At 41.7% G+C, this 18446-nt stretch overlaps 1 protein-coding gene across 1 annotated transcript in view; it reads right to left on the bottom strand.

Moving 5' to 3' along the window:
- Window positions 1-9763, bottom strand: part of LOC141993015 (vitellogenin-2-like) — a 33354-nt gene extending 23591 nt beyond the window's left edge. The window contains exons 1-11 of the mRNA XM_074962356.1: window positions 9724-9763; window positions 9467-9487; window positions 9120-9271; window positions 6447-6698; window positions 6109-6270; window positions 5795-5943; window positions 4879-5029; window positions 4601-4758; window positions 4349-4514; window positions 2112-2237; window positions 747-965 (exon numbers count right to left, since the gene is read on the bottom strand). Of these exons, the coding sequence (XP_074818457.1) occupies window positions 747-965; window positions 2112-2237; window positions 4349-4514; window positions 4601-4758; window positions 4879-5029; window positions 5795-5943; window positions 6109-6270; window positions 6447-6698; window positions 9120-9271; window positions 9467-9487; window positions 9724-9763 (1596 nt within the window). The remainder of the gene's footprint in view (window positions 1-746; window positions 966-2111; window positions 2238-4348; window positions 4515-4600; window positions 4759-4878; window positions 5030-5794; window positions 5944-6108; window positions 6271-6446; window positions 6699-9119; window positions 9272-9466; window positions 9488-9723) is intronic.
- Window positions 9764-18446: the final 8683 nt, after the last annotated feature.

Raw genomic sequence — 18446 nt, 5'->3', positions numbered from 1 at the left:
TGATTTTTTATATATCCTCACATTGATCAACTTTCAGCTTATGCATTAATCTATTATCTATGTCCAGCCATATATATGTGAAGAGCTAAGGGCAGATCCTCAGCTGTATAAATTGCTATAGATATGCCCATTGGTGTCAGTGGGCCTATGCTACTTTACACCAGCTGGAAATCTGCCCCTAGTGCATTCCATAGCAGTGCTAGAGACAAAACAATCAACAAACCTGGTGAATGGAACCATTTTTGAAAACCGATGTCATGAGCCATGCTAAAATGATGTAACAGTATTTTACTCTTCTGAATTAAAATAAGACTATTTCTTGTCTTAATTTTAAAGTCTCATATAGCCACAATATGGTATATTGTACCACTGATTCTACTACTATGAACCTCCATTGCAAATTATTTTGGGCTCAAATTTACTTCCACTGCAATCAATGGCCAAACTCTTCTTGATTTCAGTGAGACCAAGGTCAGAGGGAGCAGTCTTTAATTGTGTACATAAAAAGCATGACAGGTCTAAGAGATACGACATTAAACAATGTGAACCAGATCCTCAGTTGGGGTAAATCAGTTTAGTTTCACTGAAGTCAATGGAGCTATGCTGACTTACCCTAGCTGAGAATCTGGCCTTGGGTATCTGATATTACATACTGACTGCACAAAAAGTGTGTCACGGACATGACCAGCATTACATTCTGTATTCTTTATGTCCAATGAGTTTGTTTAAACAATAGTTTCACTTACTTTTGAAGGGTCTTTCCTGGCTATTTTTCTCAAGGCCAAAACAGCATCAATATAAATTCTAACTGGAAAAGCCATCGCGGCAGGTGAAAATATTGGCAAGAACTTCAGGATGCGCTTGATACTGGCTGGTTCTCCTGCATTGCCAATGGCTTTCAGAGCCAAGGCCATGTCATCTTCATGGTTCTTGCTGACTGCCTCAGCTGCAAGGTCATGGAGGGGCTGCAAACAAAGCAAGAATGTGTAGCTTTGTTAATTCAGATAATAATCTCACATGTACACACTGCCATCCTTGCCCACAGGGAATAAAAAGCCTTTTGCTCCAAGACCTTGCTCTCTTCTTTGAGCTGAACCTTGCACATTTCATTCCCAGGCTCCCATTACCATAGTGCCAAATACAAAGAAGAGGAAGTAGTACTCACTGACTTAGACTAGTGTAACTTTCCCTGCGTTATACCTGGGCCAGGTTCATCCCTGTTCACCCGCCCAGGGAGTTGCAAACTGCACCTCCCCAGTCCAGCCTGGCCCCTGAGCCCTGGGGGAATTCACAGAGAGGGTGACTCTCTCAATGATTCTATTGCAGCTTCCCGAGCCCCATAAAACAGGCACCAAATTCAGTATTGACAACACCCCTAGCAATCTCTATTAGAGTCCATTAGGTGCTGCTAAATGTGTTCCCCTATATTCTCATAACTTCATCTGAATGTTTTCTGCTTCCCAGATTCATTGGGTAGGATTTACCCATATGACAAGGACAGATTACTTTTATACAGGCTTTCCTTTGTTTAACCCTTTTGTGCTGGTTTTCAAGGTTTAAACACATTCTGATGTCAACAGACCATCTCAGTACTCTGGTACTTCTGAACATAGGAATACACCTCCATAGACTGAAGACAATGATCAGAGAAGACCTGGGACAGTGTACAATCATGAAGTTTCTTCTTAAGATGATCATTTTAGGAGCCATGACTTGGGATATGTCTGGAGCTTCATTTATAGTGGTATTGAGGAGTAATGTTACCAATGTAAAGTAGCATGTACTATATCTAGGAACAGATACCATAGTACTCTTATTATAATCTGACAAGTTGCCACTCATTGTAAATTCAATTTCAACTTGTTTACAGAATCCATTTTTCTTATGGACTATCACTGCTTGCATTCAAAATTCTGAACAGTTAAGGTTTTTCAAAGAGCTTCCACTCACCTTCTAATTTTGTTTGCAATTTTGCAGTTGATCACAGCTGCAAATGATGGAATTTAAACCTCTATTGACCTGATTTACACACAATTAGGTGGGAACTAAACTAGGAGCAGTTTCTGAAATTTCTTCAGGTATTAAAAAAATCTGAAATAAAACCCACTCACCTGAAGAATTCTATTAGGACAAGATGATGATACAGAACAATATCTGTTTATCATGGAACCATATGCCAGGTAAGCAAGCTTGTGAAGCATAGGAGCTCTCTGAATTCGGAAGCTGGTCACTAGATCCTGCAGAAGTAAGAAGCAGTACATCTTAATATTGGTATCCAGTAAAAATCATATTTAGTTGAATGTTCACCTTACCTATTAGAACAAATCAGAAACTATCTTGGATTTTCTTAGGTATTTTCAGTAAAATGAAACCAGACTTGTAACAAATTCAGACATACGACCAGGATGTGAAGTTGTTGTGATATTACTGACGGTAACTAATTTCCCTCACATATTAATGATCAGAGTGGGTCTAAATTGTCCAAATTTCTATTTCTGGAAGAAAAAAATGATGAAAATTTTCATAGATGCGGGGGAGGGGGAAGGGTGGTTGACCAGCTATCATCAAATATCCAAGGTGCTTAAAAATTTTCAATGATTGAAAAAATTCATCAAAATATCAACATTTTTCTAATGACCCTGAACTTTACAGTGAACTGCTTTAAAAAGGAAATATGTCACATCCACCACATATCATTGTGTAAATTCACTAATAAAAGTGGATTGGGGTCTGCTAGTAGAAGGAGGACCCAACACATGGACACTACACCACATGCCAATATCCTGGACACTGCGATCAGCTTCAACAATGGAACCCTATAGACAACTATATACAAGAAACCCATGGATCACCACACCTATATTCACAGATCCAGTAACCACCCCAAACACACCAAGAAATCTGTTATCCACAGCCAGGGACTCAGATACCACAGATTATGCTCTAAGAGGAAAGTCCAAGATGTACACCTTAACCCACGTAAAACCACCTTCACCAAACAAGGACACTCCCCCAGAGAAGTAGATCAAATCATGGAACAGGCCACCCAAATACACCAAGAGAATCTGCTTCAATACAGAAAAAAACACCCGCTTTGACTGCGCACACCTAGTTGTTTCCTGCCACCCCGTACTGGAGTCCATACAGGGTATCATTCAACAATTACAATCCAGACTCGATGTGGACGACATCTGGAAAGAAATCTTTCCTAAGCCCTCTCTTCTGGCCTTCAAACAGCTGCCCAGTCTCTCCAGGCTCATCATCAGAAGCAAGCTCCACACATACCAGGTCCTACCAACTCAAAGCGGCACCAGACCCTGCCATAACAGATGCAAAACCTGCAGACGTATCTCCACTGCTATAATGATAAAAAAAAAACCCACAACTCACCTTTCAAGATCAATGGGTCTTACACATACCTGTCACAACATGTGGTGTATCTCATCCAATGCACTAAATGCCCCAGTACAACTATGTGGGTGAAACTAGACAATCACTATATTCTCAAATGAACTCAAACAGAAAAATGTTAAAAGGTAAAAACACCATATCAGACATGAGTGAACACTTTTCACAAAATGATCACTCCATATCTGACCCCGCGGTTCTCGTCCTCAAAGGAAACCTGCACAACACCTTCAAAAGATGAGTCTGGGAGCTTAAATTCATAACCTTGCTAGACACTAAAAATCATGTTGTCATAAAGACACTGGATTTATGGCTTATTGCACCAATCTGTAACCCACTACCCTCCCGCTTTTCTATCCTATGGCTGCAGTGATGTTAACTGGACACTTCACTTTGAATAGTCTCTTCGAATGTAACTACTTCTGGTAAACAATCTGTTCCACCCTGTGTTTCGCATGACAATAAGGGCAAATCTACACTGCAGCATTACTTTGGTGTAACTACACCTCTCAGGGATGTGAAAAATCCCCATTCCTGAGTGATGTAGTTATACCAACCTAAATGCCAGCATAGACAGTGCTATGTCGGCGGGGGGGCTTTTCCTGCCGACACAGCTACCACCTCTCGTGGGGGATTAACTACGCCAACGGGAGAGCTCTCGCCCATCAGCGAAGAGCGTCTTCATTAAAGCACTACAGCAGTGCAGCTGCACTCATGTGGCTGTGCCAGTGCAGCATTTTAAGTGTAGACTTGCCCTGAGTACCTGTCCTAGACCTGAAGAGCAGCTCTGTGAAGTTCGAAAGCTTGTCTCTTTCACCAACAGAAGATAGTTCAGTAAAAGATATTACCCACCTCCCCCCCGACACACACACACGCTGTCTCTCTAGTAGAAGAATTACAAGACAACAGAATGAGGAATGATCCTATGTACTGTACTCACTGCTACAGCTTGTAAAGTGTGGTCATCAGCTTTGGATAAATGGAAGGCGAGAGCGATAGTCAGAGCTGATTCCAAATAGCTCATGTCCTCATTATGAATTTTTTGCTTAAGGAACATGAATGTCTCAGTAGTTCCTGCTGCACAGATTGCGCTCAATAACCAGCGCCTGTAAACAAGAGGAGGCATCTATTATTTTCATTGTCAGAATTTCTCTATTCAGAAATGTTGATTGAGAGTGATACAGTCAATTACCGATATTGAGGTTTATCAGCAAATTGTTTCCAAAGAGACTCAAGGTTTTCAGGGGTTGCCACACGACAAAGCTGGATAAGTTCTAAGAATTTGGCTGGAGCTTCTCTATTGTACCCTTGTTGATCATGCTGAATTAATTGCTGTAGTATTTCTACTATCTGATAAAAAAACAGAAGGCAGAAGGGATTACAAGATATCGTAAGTGTCTGAAATAATTTCCTGATCTTCCATTAGCTTTATAAACAATGAAAGAGCCTAAAATATTAAGCATCTTATACCTGTGATTCAGGATTTTTCATCTTTATTAGATGAATTGGCATCTGGAATAGTTCTCTTGCAAAATGGTAACGAAGACTTCCATAGTTTTGCAACTGAATTTCTGATGTGCTTGCTTGACTGTTTCTAATATCATTCAAAGTAAGTTCTTGTCTGCAAGGAAAAGAGTGAAATGTAGCCATAACATTTTACTTTGGGTGCTCCATTTGTCTAAGCTAAATCCAGTGGATATTATAGCTGAATGAAAGACTCCCAACAATAACTTCACATTGTCTGCAAATGGGTCAGAAAATTCTCAAATTTGTTCATTATTCAAAATCCTGAAAAATTTCTTGAGGTTATCATTTTACATTTGCAGATTGTTCACAAATTGTTCAGTAAGAATATTAACAAGTCACTCCATGTTGGTTATTTATATAAGCCATCAGGGTGTTGGGAGACTTAACTGAAGTTTGTAAACACATGGAGATCTCTGGCTAAAAATATCAAGTGTAAAATATGAGCACGTATGAAACTTGCAACAACATGAACATTTTTACAGTACAAAGTTTATATTTAAATCTCACAGCTTCTCTATCATTTTAACAAGGCAAACTGAGGAGAAGCTAGTATTAACAGCATCTTATTGATATTTACATTTCTCAGATATTTCAGTTTACATGTATGTGACATGTACCCTATGCAAAAGTGAAATGCTACGTACAGCAATTTGGGCTGCATTAATGACAAAGAAGAAACTTAGATATAGGCAGAGACACATAGGACCAGATTACTCCTCTGAATGCCAAAAACTAACAAAAGAACCATCCAGTTGCAGCAATTTTTATTTTATTCCCAAAGTCTTGGTGAATATATTTTAAAGCTATTCTCCCCGGTCTGATCATTATACTCATTTACAGTGTAATGGCTGAGGCCTACCTTGCCTCCATGACAGCAACACCAGCAGGTTCACTGAAAGGGGAAATCTGATAGACCTGCTGCGACACAGCTTGTGTGATCAGGGTGCCAGCATCTGTGTATTTCATTTTGTAGGTGAATGCAGCTGTTCCTTTTATGATCTTTTCTTTCTAAAAGGGCAAAGAACTCCCATAGTAAATGAGAACAGACCATTGTTTAACTCCAGATTTATCATGAATGAGCCAAATTCACCATTGAAATGAGTATACTCCATCTCTGCAATATGTGTATACACCTGCAGTTAATTTGGCATTATATGTCTATATGTTCCATACCAGTGGGCAGGTAGCACAAGAGCGGATGTAAGCCATTCCAATGTTCTTCTCCATTTTATCCTGGCAGTTGTTGAGGTCTTTGGTTTTGAATACTGTGACTCGGTTACTCTTCCTGTCTTCCTGGATAATGTACCTTGTATGGCAGACACCTCCAATCCCGGCCTATAGAGAGTGATAGAGCTTAATTGCATTTCTCATTTGAAACAGACTTTCATTCCAGGACAAGGAGCAGGTGAACAGTAACCTTCCTGGAAACTGTATCTGAATCAAAATAATTTTATAATAAAAAACGAATGTTTGTTCTTATGACAGAGTAGAATTAGAAAGGAAAAACAAACCTCTTGCAAGTCATATGCGTTCTGTGACTTTTTGACAGTTATCTGCAACATGTTCAGAATCCCTCTCACTAGGTTAACACATGTGACAGGAGTATCTTTGGGGGCATAAATGTTCCCAAACTGCCCTCTGTTGTATTCAAACTTAAAGAGTTGGGTGAGACATGATGCAATTGTCAGGATGAGTTTGGAAGATCGAGTGAATGGATCTCTGGGCCAGATTCCATTGTATTCGTCCAACTGTGGAGATAGGATCTGAGAACAAAATTCAGAAAACACACCTGTCAAAATTTTTGTCTGTTAAAAATATTTCCCCAAGAGACGAATCTGAGCTCCATCATGAAGCCACTTGTCTAAACATTTCATAAAATTATCTCCTTTCCTTTCCTATATTTGGGTCTGGGATGAGGCTGTCAAGACACAATTTCCACAAAGGATTTCTGCCCACCCAAAGTTCTGACAGAGAATAAAACAAATCATGCAACCTTCATTAGTCCCACAAACCTGGTAGTACCATCTGAATGTTCAAGTGGAGAGTGAAAACCCTGATTACACAGACTATCTGCTGGGGAGGGAAATACCTTCCCTATCCCCAAAGCTTCAGTCAGCTTTCACACAAAGTGTTCTAGGAAGCGCAGCCGAAACACTGCTTATGTGTGCCTCCATATACAAATGTTTAGAATTACGGCTGCTAGCCACTGTGCTGCACAAAAACATCATTGGTTAGGAGAATAAGAGGACCATTGTTTTTAATAGGGGAGGAGGAAGGATCTCTGGTTCCTACCAACACAGATATTATGCCCTTCCCTCTGGAGGTGTCAACCAATTATAGTGCTAGCAGCCTATAAAAGGTGTTTAATTTTACAAGTACTTGCTTGTAATCTACAGACGTGAGGGGAAGGGGGATGTAAAAACAAGATATCTCCTATATATAATTCTAATTTTATTCTAAGCCTCGTTCAGTGACTGCTGCTAAGTGTGGATTGCCCCTTTGTCATTTTAATCTATGTCAGTATTCTGTAATTCAGAATCCCTGCATGTTGCCCTCAGTAATGTAAAGACAGAGCTACAGAATCAATAGACATTTAGGGTCAATTTTTGGTTTCTTTTACACCAGTGAGACTCTTAGAGTTAAAAAAAAAAAAGGAGTACTTGTGGCACCTTAGAGACTAACAAATTTATTTAGTCTCTAAGGTGCCACAAGTCCTCCTTTTCTTTTTGCGGATACAGACTAACACAGCCGCTACTCTGAAACCTCTTAGAGTTCAGCTGGGTTTCCCCAGTATAACTGTGATCAGAATTTAGCAAAGTGAATAAATATTTCTAACAGATATTATATTATTTCCATTCAGATCTTTCATTATGTTATCATTATCCTATCGTAGGGTGAGGTACATAATAAATTATGTTGGTGTGGCACAAATCCATTTGTTACAGTAAATGTAACAAAGAAAAATAGCTTCTGGGCCAAATTCTGGCAGTGTTTATATATATATATAAAATATTCCCCACATTTGTCTCTTATTTCCATTTGTTTAGATGCTTAGACCCCTTTTCTCTTGCCATGTTTTAAATTGTTGAATGTATTTTTTTCTAATGAATAGGAACACTCCTATATTATATTATTGTTGTAATTCTCCAGTTCTGAATAAAAATTAAAGCTAAACAATATTGAAAAAACAGATCGAGGAAACAGGAAATAACACCAGGCATGACATTTTATCTACACATTCAGCTTTTCTCAAGCTATGGAAAAGATATGACAAAATGGGGTTATTTTATTCTTGAATTTTTATTAACTTTCTTTTTAAAACGTCCTGTTTGTCTGATAAAGTATTTGCACAGACAGTTGTTTTAACAAATGCCTCTGGTATTTTTCAAGCATTCAGGGTAATTATGTGAATACAGCCTTCAAACAACTTATGTAACTTTGTTTTGAAAAGCATCTGTAGATCTGGTGCCTGCTCCTGCTTCCTTTGAAATCAGCGGGAATTTTGCCATTGACCTCTGTGGTAGTAGGATCTACCCCGATCTGTAATTTTCCATACACAATCTGAGTTCTCCAAAACTTTTTGGGTGCCTACTGCTGTGGAGTGCTGAGTGCTCTGAACTCCTCAGCTTCCAGCAAAACCATCAGGAGACAGGGCATTCAGCAACATGCACGATCAGCTATGAGGCCAATTCTTAGGTCTGGCTCAGTACAAAACCCTGGGGGGGGGGGGGCAAAGAAGGCTTTATACCACCTTCACCACCACATCCTGGGGCCACCCAGAGACCAGTCAGCTCCTAACACAACTAAGAGCAGCCTTAGTGCTGCTCTAATTTGAAACAGTCTGCAATAGCTCTGCATTGTGTCAGCCAAAGACAGCAGCAGCACTACAACCCTCAGTCATGCCCTCTTTCCCCAGCCACCTCCTTAGCTGAGCACCTACACTTGGAACTGGGAGGGGGGTATACAGCTGAACACCCTGACTCTGCACTACCTGGGGATTCCCCCATGCCGGGGGAAATCCTTAACTGACTGCTTATGGAGTTACAGGGTCCTAGGATTCTAAAGTGGTTGTTCTCTGGCTGCCAGTCCATTACACAGGCCTGGATGTATTACTATAACTTCCATTACTATTTAATGCATCTTCCTTTGCTTGCTTGCTTTCCTTCATATACATTGTCATTTACCTTCAGCATGTGATAGTTGTGTGACAATCCACTGATCTCTACTTTGCATGTCAGCCTTAGCCCAGCTCTTGCCAAACCTCTCTCTTGCAGACCATGCAGAATGAGGCCTTCATAGCTGTACAAGTAGGTCTTGCTGTTGCTAAAACCAGGTGCTAATAAAAAAAAAGTAGTTGAAACATCTACTTATGCCAACATTTTTGTGACATTATAGTTCATCATCATCATCACAACAAAAAGTCACATGCCCAATTCTACCCCCAGAAAAACAGGAGACGTTAGTGGGAGAGGTACCAGTATATATGATGGCAGAGTTAGGTCCATTAATTTAAAATGATCAGTAGACTTACCAATGTCATATTTCTGACTCCCTGTGGGGAAAAAAATCAAATGGATATGTGAGACACTGAAAACAACTATTTTCACTTCACATTTAATATACTGACTTATCCATAAAACTCCGATAAAGCTTGTGACTAGGGCTTTAAAAAGTGCCTAAGGGAGTTCAGCTCCATCTCACGTGAAAGTCAATGAGATTTGGGTGCCTAATGTCTTCAGGCCCCCTCTGAACATCCCTGCCAAGTATTATTAGAAAAAAGGAGCTTACCCACAAAAGTGAACATCAGTGCCAGTATGATTCTCCTCATGATGAAGGTGAAAGAAGCCCTCAGGGGAACATGCAGCTTTTATAGAAGAAGAATTATTAACTGGTGGGCACTGCTGGGGTGAATTTTGTTGAGTTATCAACTTTTTATCAAGTTACTCAAACAATTTTTTTCCGATGCTGTTGACTTTTTATTCTGAACTGAAGGTATCGTTGGCATAGTCCCACTCTGATCGTTCCATCCGAGCCATTTATACCTTTTGAAAATAACTTTCAAAACAGAGCTGCTTTTTAGACTTTTTTTGAAGGATCGTTTTAAAACAAAATATTTAATTCATAAAGAAAATTGTTGATGAGCCTTATTTTCTGGAAGTTTCTGGTGCTGTAATGTTTGTGATAACTTTGCCCTGGTTATTCTGACCTGACATAAGGCACAAGAGCTTATCTAACTGATAATGGCTCAGAAGAATTGTGCAAAAACACCAGAGAAGCGGAGAGTCACAAGGTTGTCGTTACCTTAGTAACCATATTAAAAAGTTTCATTTTAAGTACTATTTGTGCATATACTAAAGTAACATAGCAATATTAAACTTGCCTAATTGTTACAACGGCTATGGCCGGAAAAAAAGGTCATGAACTTTTCCGTCTCTGTTTGCTATAAGAAAGAGGTGTTAATAACTTAAGGTATGTTTATACTGTATTGTAAACCTGGGATGTAGGTTTCAGCCCAAACCCTCCATTGGCCTAACACAAAATCTTTCTGGCTTGGGTTAGTAAACCTTCAGGACCCAGGTCCAGGCCACCCAAGAGAAATACGGGGCCTTGGACCATCAGGTTCACTGGAGGCCTCACCCCCTCCCATTTAACTTTATTAATACAGAAGTTACAGACTTTTTTGTGGGGAGGGCACCTGAGCTTGGGGCCCCAGTCAAATTGCCCTCTCTTTCCCTCCCTGTCATCAGCCCTGCCCCACAGACCCCTCCCCTGCCCCCAGGGACGGGTCCAAGCCCGAGTCCAACTGTGAATCAGGTCCAAGCCTTGACATGTTGCAGTGTGGATGCAGCCCAAGCCGCAGACCTAAGTCACAAGAGCCGTGTAGTGCAGTATGGATGCATTACCACAGTTGTGAGACCCGGGGCCAACAACTGTAAATCCAGGTTTACAATGCAGTGTGGATACTCAGTCCCAGGCTTGGAAACCTCAAGTCCACAAGTGAAGAGCCCAGAGACCAGGGTTTATAATGCAGTGTAGACATACCTATAGGTCAAACTGTTTCTCTCCACTCATGTGGGCAGGTTGAACTGGGTTGCACAGCAAGGGAAGTATGGTGGGGAGGGGGAGCAGCTTTATCCCAGCATGACTTATTCATATTTGAATGTCTGATTCTAAACACCCTGCCAGAATTATTATGTCAATGGGATTACTTCTGTAAGTATGGGGAACAGGAGTTGAGCCATGAGCAAGAGGGCTGTAATTTCAAGTATCTCTTCTTTTTGTTTTCAGGCAAAATGCCTAGATTTAATTTATTATTCTTAGCAAATCCAAAATACAGTTTATTTCAATATGGAGCGACAATTCATTGAATTTTATATAAATTGAGCTGTCAAGCTTATCCAAGTCAGGTGATTTAGTTTTACTAAATTAAGTTTTTTTGGTCACTGGTGTAATTTCCGATATCACTGAATGGCGGGGATTATTTTTAGCTCCTAAAATTTTCTCTTTTTTATAAGGTCTGAGAAAATGTAGATGTTGCTCCTTGATCAGCAGTTTCTTCTGAAAGGTTTTTCTAAAAAATACGTAGTAACTATTTCACCAATAGTCATTTGTAATGATAGCATTAATCCCAAATCTGTTTTTCCCTTCCTATAAATATTTGATAAGAAAAAGTAATATTTCACTCCATACAAAGAGAGAGAGAGAGAGAAGCCAGCCTTATCTTTCAGAACTAAGAGTGTTTATATCTGAACTGAATAGATTTGAAAGGTGTAATTCATCCTAGATTCATAGACTTTAAGGCCAGAAGGGGCATCACGATCATCTAATCTGACCTCCTGCACACCGCAGGCCACAGAACCTCACCTATCCACTCCTGTAATAGATCCATAACCTCAGGCTGAGATAATGAAGTCCTCAAATCATGATTTAAAGACTTCAAATTACAGAGAATCCACCATTTACATTAGTTTAAACCTCCAAGTGACCTGTGCCCCAAGCTACACATGGCAAAAAGACGAAAAGCCCGCAGGGTCTCTGCCAATTTGACCCGGTGGAAAACTCCTTCCTGCCCCCAAATATGGCGATCCTTCCATCCCCCGCACAAAATAACTGGCTTTGTATGAGACACTACGTAAGAGAATTCTTCCCTGGCAGGCTGCAGCACTCTCCATGCTGCACTCTCCATGTTCCCTACATGGGGGGTTCTTGGCTAATGTACCATGCTGATGGATCCCATGGGCCCCTATGCCAGCCTTAGCTGCCTTTTCCTCATCAGCCTGTTTGGAGCTGATGTCCAGCTCTATTCTGTGTCAGGCAAAAGGTGCAGAGGCTCTTCCCACTGTAACATATTGTAGCCCTCTCTCTTTAAAATTAGTTATATGTAATCACTGGAGGGCCTCCCAGTGAAAGAGGTCTCTCACATGATGCAGGCACACTCAGGGTCTGCATGCTCAGAGTCTGTAGGAGCCATCTTGTTATGTATCTAATAAAGACAATTGTGGGTTAAACTGTACATCCCTAGTCTCACTTCCCAAAATACAGAGGCTGTAGTATACTCCCAAGGAAGTCACTCTCGGCTCCCTGTCTGTGCTAGAAAGCATAGAATCATAGAATCATAGAATATCAGGGTTGGAAGGGACCTCAGGAGGTCATCTAGTCCAACCCCCTGCTCAAAGCAGGACCGATCCCCAATTAAATCATCCCAGCCAGGGCTTTGTCAAGCATGACCTTAAAAACTTCTAAGGAAGGAGATTCCACCACCTCCCTAGGTAACGCATACCAATGTTTCACCACCCTCCTAGTGAAAAAGTTTTTCCTGATATCCAACCTAAATCTCCCCCACTGCAACTTGAGACCATTACTCCTTGTCCTGTCATCCGATACCACTGAGAATAGTCTAGATCCATCCTCTTTAGAACCCCCTTTCAGGTAGTTGAAAGCAGCTATCAAATCCTTCCTCATTCTTCTCTTCCGCAGACTAAATAATCCCAGTTCCCTCAGCCTCTCCTTATAAGTCATGTGTTCCAGTCCCCTAATCATTTTTGTTGCCCTTCGCTGGACTCTCTCCAGTTTTTCCACATCCTTCTTGTAGTGTGGGGCCCAAAACTGGACACAGTACTCCAGATGAGGCCTCACCAATGTCGAATAGAGAGGAACGATCACGTCCCTCGATCTGCTGGCAGTGCCCCTACTTATACATCCCAAAATGCCATTGGCCTTCTTGGCAACAACGGCACACTGTTGACTCATATCTAGCTTCTCGTCCACTGTAACCTGTAGGTCCTTTTCTGCAGAACTGCTGCCTAGCCATTCGGTTCCTAGTCTGTAGCGGTACATTGGATTCTTCCATCCTAAGTGCAGGACTCTGCACTTGTCCTTGTTGAACCTCATCAGATTTCTTTTGGCCCAATCCTCCAATTTGTCTAGATCCCTCTGTATCCTATCCCTACCCTCCAGCGTATCTACCACTCCTCCCAGTTTAGTGTCGTCTGCAAACTTGCTGAGGGTGCAACCCATGCCATCCTCCAGATCATTTATGAAGATATTGAACAAAACCGGCCCCAGGACCGACCCTTGGGGCACTCCGCTTGATACCAGCTGCCAACTAGACATGAAGCCATTGATCACTACCAGTTGAGCCCGACAATCTAGCCAGCTTTCTACCCACCTTATAATGCATTCATCCAGCCCATACTTCTTTAACTTGCTGGCAAGAATACTGTGGGAGACAGTGTCAAAAGCTTTGCTAAAGTCAAGGAACAACACGTCCACTGCTTTCCCCTCATCCACAGAACCAGTTGTCTCGTCATAGAAGGGAATTAGATTAGTCAGGCATGACTTGCCCTTGATGAATCCATGCTGACTGTTCCTGATCACTTTCCTCTCCTCTAAGTGTTTCAGAATTGATTCCTTGAGGACCTGCTCCATGATTTTTCCGGGGACTGAGGTGAGGCTGACTGGCTTGTAGTTCCCAGGATCCTCCTTCTTCCCTTTTTTAAAGATGGGCACTACATTAGCCTTTTTCCAGACATGACGTGATGACAGACGTGACCACAGTTTGCATGGAGCGGTTGTTTTTGTCAGGAGCACAGTGGATCAAATTACTACACACAGACAAGAAACTGCAGTTAGCAGACCAGCAGGAACCAAACAGAAGCTACAGAGTACTGAGACACACTGGCCATGTCTACCTTCAGCTGGGAGGTGTGAGTCCCAGCATGTGTAGATGTACCTGTGCCAGCGCTGCTTGAGCTAGTGTGCTAAAAATAGTCGTGTAGCTGGGCTAACATGGGCAGTGCCAGTTACTCGGGCTAGCTGCCTGGGTACAAGCCCAAGGAGTCTGGGAGGGGTAGACATACTCAGATAGCTAGTCAGAGTTGCTCTTTTTAGTGAGCTAACTCAAGCAACACTAGCGCAGTGACGTCTATGCAAGCTGGGAATCCCACTGCCCAGTTCAAATAAGACTTTAACAGCGGCCATACTGGGCCAGACCAATGGTCCATCTAGCCCAGTATCCTGTCTTCCAGCAGTGGCTGGTGCCAGATCCTGCAAAAGGAATGAACAAAACAGAGTAATTTACTGAGTGATCTATCCCGTATCATCCAGTCCCAGCTTCTGACCATCAGAGGTTCAGGGACACCCAGAGCACGGTGTTACATCCCTGACAATCTTGGCTAATAGCCATTTATGGACCTATCCTTCATTAACTTATTGAATTATTTTTTGAATCCACTCATACTTTTGGCCTTCATGACATCCCATGGTAACAAGTGCCACAGGTTGCCTGTGTATTGTGTTAAGAAGTACTTCCTTTTGTTTGTTTTAAACTTGCTGCCTATTCATTTAATTGGCTGACCCCTGGTTCTTGTGTTATGTGACGGGGTAAATAACATTTCCTTATTCAGTTTCTCTACACGCAGTCATGATTTTATAGTACCTCTATCATATACTCCCTTAGTCATCTCTTTTCTAAACTGAACAGTCCCAGTCTTTTAAATCTCTCCTCATATGGAAGCTGTTCCAGAATCCTAAACATTGTTGCCTCTCTCTGTACTTTTTCCAATTCTAATACATATTTTTTGAGATGGGGCAACCAGAGCTGCACACAGTATTCAAGGTGTGGGTGTACTATGGATTTATAAGTGGCAGTATGATGTTGTCTGTCTTATTATCAATCTCTTTCCTAATGGTTCCTAACATTTTATGACGGCCGCTGTACATTGACGGAATATTTTCAGAGAACTCTCCAAAGTGACTCCAAGATCTCTTTCTTGAGTGGTAACAGCTCATCTAGACTCCATCATTTTATATGTACAGTTGGGATTAGGTTTTCCAATGTGAATTACTTTGCATTTATCAACATTGAAATTCATCTGCCACTTTGTTGCCCAGTCGCTGAGTTTTGTGAGATCCCTTTGTAACTCTTCACAGTCTGCTTTGGACTTAACTCTCTGGAATAATTTTGTATCATTTGCAAACGTTGCCACTGTATACCCCTTTTTTCAGACCACTTATGAATATATTGAACACCACTTGTCCAGTACAGATCCCACAGAGACCCTGTTATTTACCTTTCTCCATTCTGAAAACTGACCATTTATTCCTACCCTTTCTTTTAACCAGTCACTGATTCAGGCGAGGACCTTCCTTCTTATCCCATGACAGCTTACTTTGCTGAGGGACCTTGGATTACCCTTGTCCACATGTTTGTTGACCCCCTCAAAGAATTCTAATAATATTGGTGAGCCAAGATTTACCTTTCTGAAAGCCATGTTGACTCTTCCTCAACAAATCAGGCTCATCCATGTGCCTGATTATTCTTTACTATAGTTTCAATCAATTTGCCTGCTACTGAAGTTAGGCTTACAGGCCTGTAATTGCCAGGATCACCTCTGGAGCCTTTTTTTAAAAAAGGCATTACATTAGCTCTCTGCCAGTCATATGGTACAGAAGCTGATTTAAGCAATGGGATACATACCACAGTTAGTAGTTCTGTAATTTCACATCTGAGTTCCTTCAGAACTCTTGGGTGAATACCATCTCATCCTGGTGACTTATTACTGTTTAATTTATCAATTTGTTCCAAAATCTCCTCTAATGACACCGCAGTCAGGGACTATATCTCAGATTTGTCACCTAAGAATAATGGCTCAGATTTAGGAATCATGGCTTTTGCTAGTTGCTCTTCAAATTTTGCTTGTCCTGCCTAATTATTTTACACTTGACTTGCCAGAGTTTATGCTCCTTTCTATTTTCCTCACTAGGATTTGACTTCCAATTTTTAAAGGATGCCTTTTAGCCACTAACTGCTTCTTTTTACTCTGTTGTTAGGTATGGTGGCTTTTTTTTTTTTGTCCTCTTGCTGTTTTTTTTTTATTTGGGGTATACATATAGTTTGAGCTTCTATTATGGTGTTTTTAAATAGTCTCCAGGCAGTTTGCAGGCATTTAACTTTTGTGACTGTTCCTTTAAATTTCCATTTAAATACCCTCCTCATTTTTCTGTAGTTCTCCTTTTTGAAGTTTAATCTACTGTGGTGGGTTCCTTTGGTATTTCCCCCATACTAGGATGTTAAATTTAATTACATTGTGGTCACTATTACTAAGTGGTTCAGCTATATTCACCTCTGGGACCATATCTCGTACAGCACTTAAGACTAAATCAAGAATTGCCTCTCCCCTTGTGGGTTCTAGGACTGCTCCAAGAAGCTGTCATTTATGGTGTCTAGCAATTTCATCTCTGCATCCCATCCTGAGGTGACATGTTCCAAGTCAATGTGGGGATAGTTGAAATCCCCCTTTATTATTGGGTTTTCTGTATTTGTAGCCTCACTAATCTCTCTGAGCATTTCACAGTCACTGTCTCCATCCTGCTCAGGTGATTGGTAGTACGTTCCTACTGCACAACCTGACCAATGTCTGGTTCCCCCGGCCTACTTCCTACCCCATTCTGCCAGCATTGCTTTGTCAGCATCAGGCTCCATCTCACTGCTTTGTAGTTGGGTGGTGTCCCCTCAGGTCACTCCTCAGGACTGCCTGGGTCAGTAGGGTGCTGGTCTGCTCAGCTGCTGGTCTAGGATCATGCAAAGGGCTCAACTCTCTAGCAGAGACATCCACCTCCTTCCCTGGTCCAGGCTGGGCTCTGGGGGCATAGGAGGTGCAGGTGTCGGGGCTGGGCAGGTGCCCCGCAGCTGAGCTCTGTGGGTGGAGGTGGCAGAGAAACAGGAACTGGGTTGTCGTAGGAGTTTCTTTCTTTACTCCTGGGGGAAAATTTTTTGTGCCTGTATTGTCACAGGCATACTTGCTGACAGGTATTTTGAAATAAATTACCATAATATTTGAAACTGGTGTGATTACATAGTGTTATTTTGACAAATAAAATATGCAGAATTTTAAAATAATGTGTTCAGAATTTTAATTTTTTTGGCGCAGAATCGCCCAGGAGTAACACATCATCAAGCATTGCAGTGAAACATACTACAGACCCAGATGGTGAAATCACTGGAGAAAAGGTTGTCTATGCAGTTGAGATCACTTCCACACTCAGCACAGATTTGTTAAACAAACTGAAGGAGGATGAACATAAATCCTGTAATGCACACCTTACACCGTATTGTACATGAGGGCTGGCCAGGCAGCAAAAGACATATGAATTCCACACGGCAGCCATATTGGGCTGTGAAAGACACTACAGTGTTTCATTACAACAAGGTTCATTAATTAACAACGTGGCAGGACATGCTTAACTACTTACATGAATCACATCAAGGCATTCAGAGAACAAAAGCAAGAGCTAAGCCAGGTCAGACCCAACACAGAATAACGCAGAGCATGTCAGAAATATAGGCCAAGAAACCAAAAAGACACACTTTGGTCTCATGAGATTACTGATGATCCATGGCACAAGACAGCTGCAGGTATTTTTGACTTTCGCAAACACACCTATCTACTACTTTTCCAATTTCTAGAAGTTCTGCATCTGCGAGACAAGTCAGCACACTCTGTCAATGCTAAACTGAGAGCTGTATTTGCAAGACATGGCATCCCTAAAAAGTTAGTGAGTAACCATGTTCCATTTGCAAGCAGAGAAATGGATAACTCAGAGATCTTAGGGAATGAAACGCGCTCACTCCAGTCCTGGATAGCCACTCTCAGTGGCAGCTGGTGAACTTTGGGGCTAGTGCAGCATAGCAAAAAAAAAAAACCCATGCCTGCTTGTCCCCATGGCATTCCTACCCCTACCCCCATCCCCAAACACAGAGAATGGAAGGATCAGCCCAAGGAAAGTTGCCCTACCTTGCCACCTAGAGTCCTTACATACCTTGGCCAGTCCCAGGTTTGGACCTCCTTTCCAGGATCCTCCTCTTCTCCCTCTGTTGTGTTCCCTGTCTCTGCCACCGACTTCTTCTGCCCTGCCTGGTGAGGCCTCCGCCAGCAGCTCTGCTGCCTTCACTGCAGCACTGAGCGGCAGGCCTTGCCCCAGCCAGCAGAGCCTGAGAGGGAGAGACAGAG

The sequence above is a fragment of the Natator depressus genome, chromosome 8 (assembly GCF_965152275.1).
Source record: "Natator depressus isolate rNatDep1 chromosome 8, rNatDep2.hap1, whole genome shotgun sequence".
NCBI classification, from domain to species: domain Eukaryota; kingdom Metazoa; phylum Chordata; order Testudines; family Cheloniidae; genus Natator; species Natator depressus.
The sequence above is the reverse complement of the archived record's forward strand: the minus strand, read 5'-3'. Positions and strand labels throughout refer to the sequence as shown.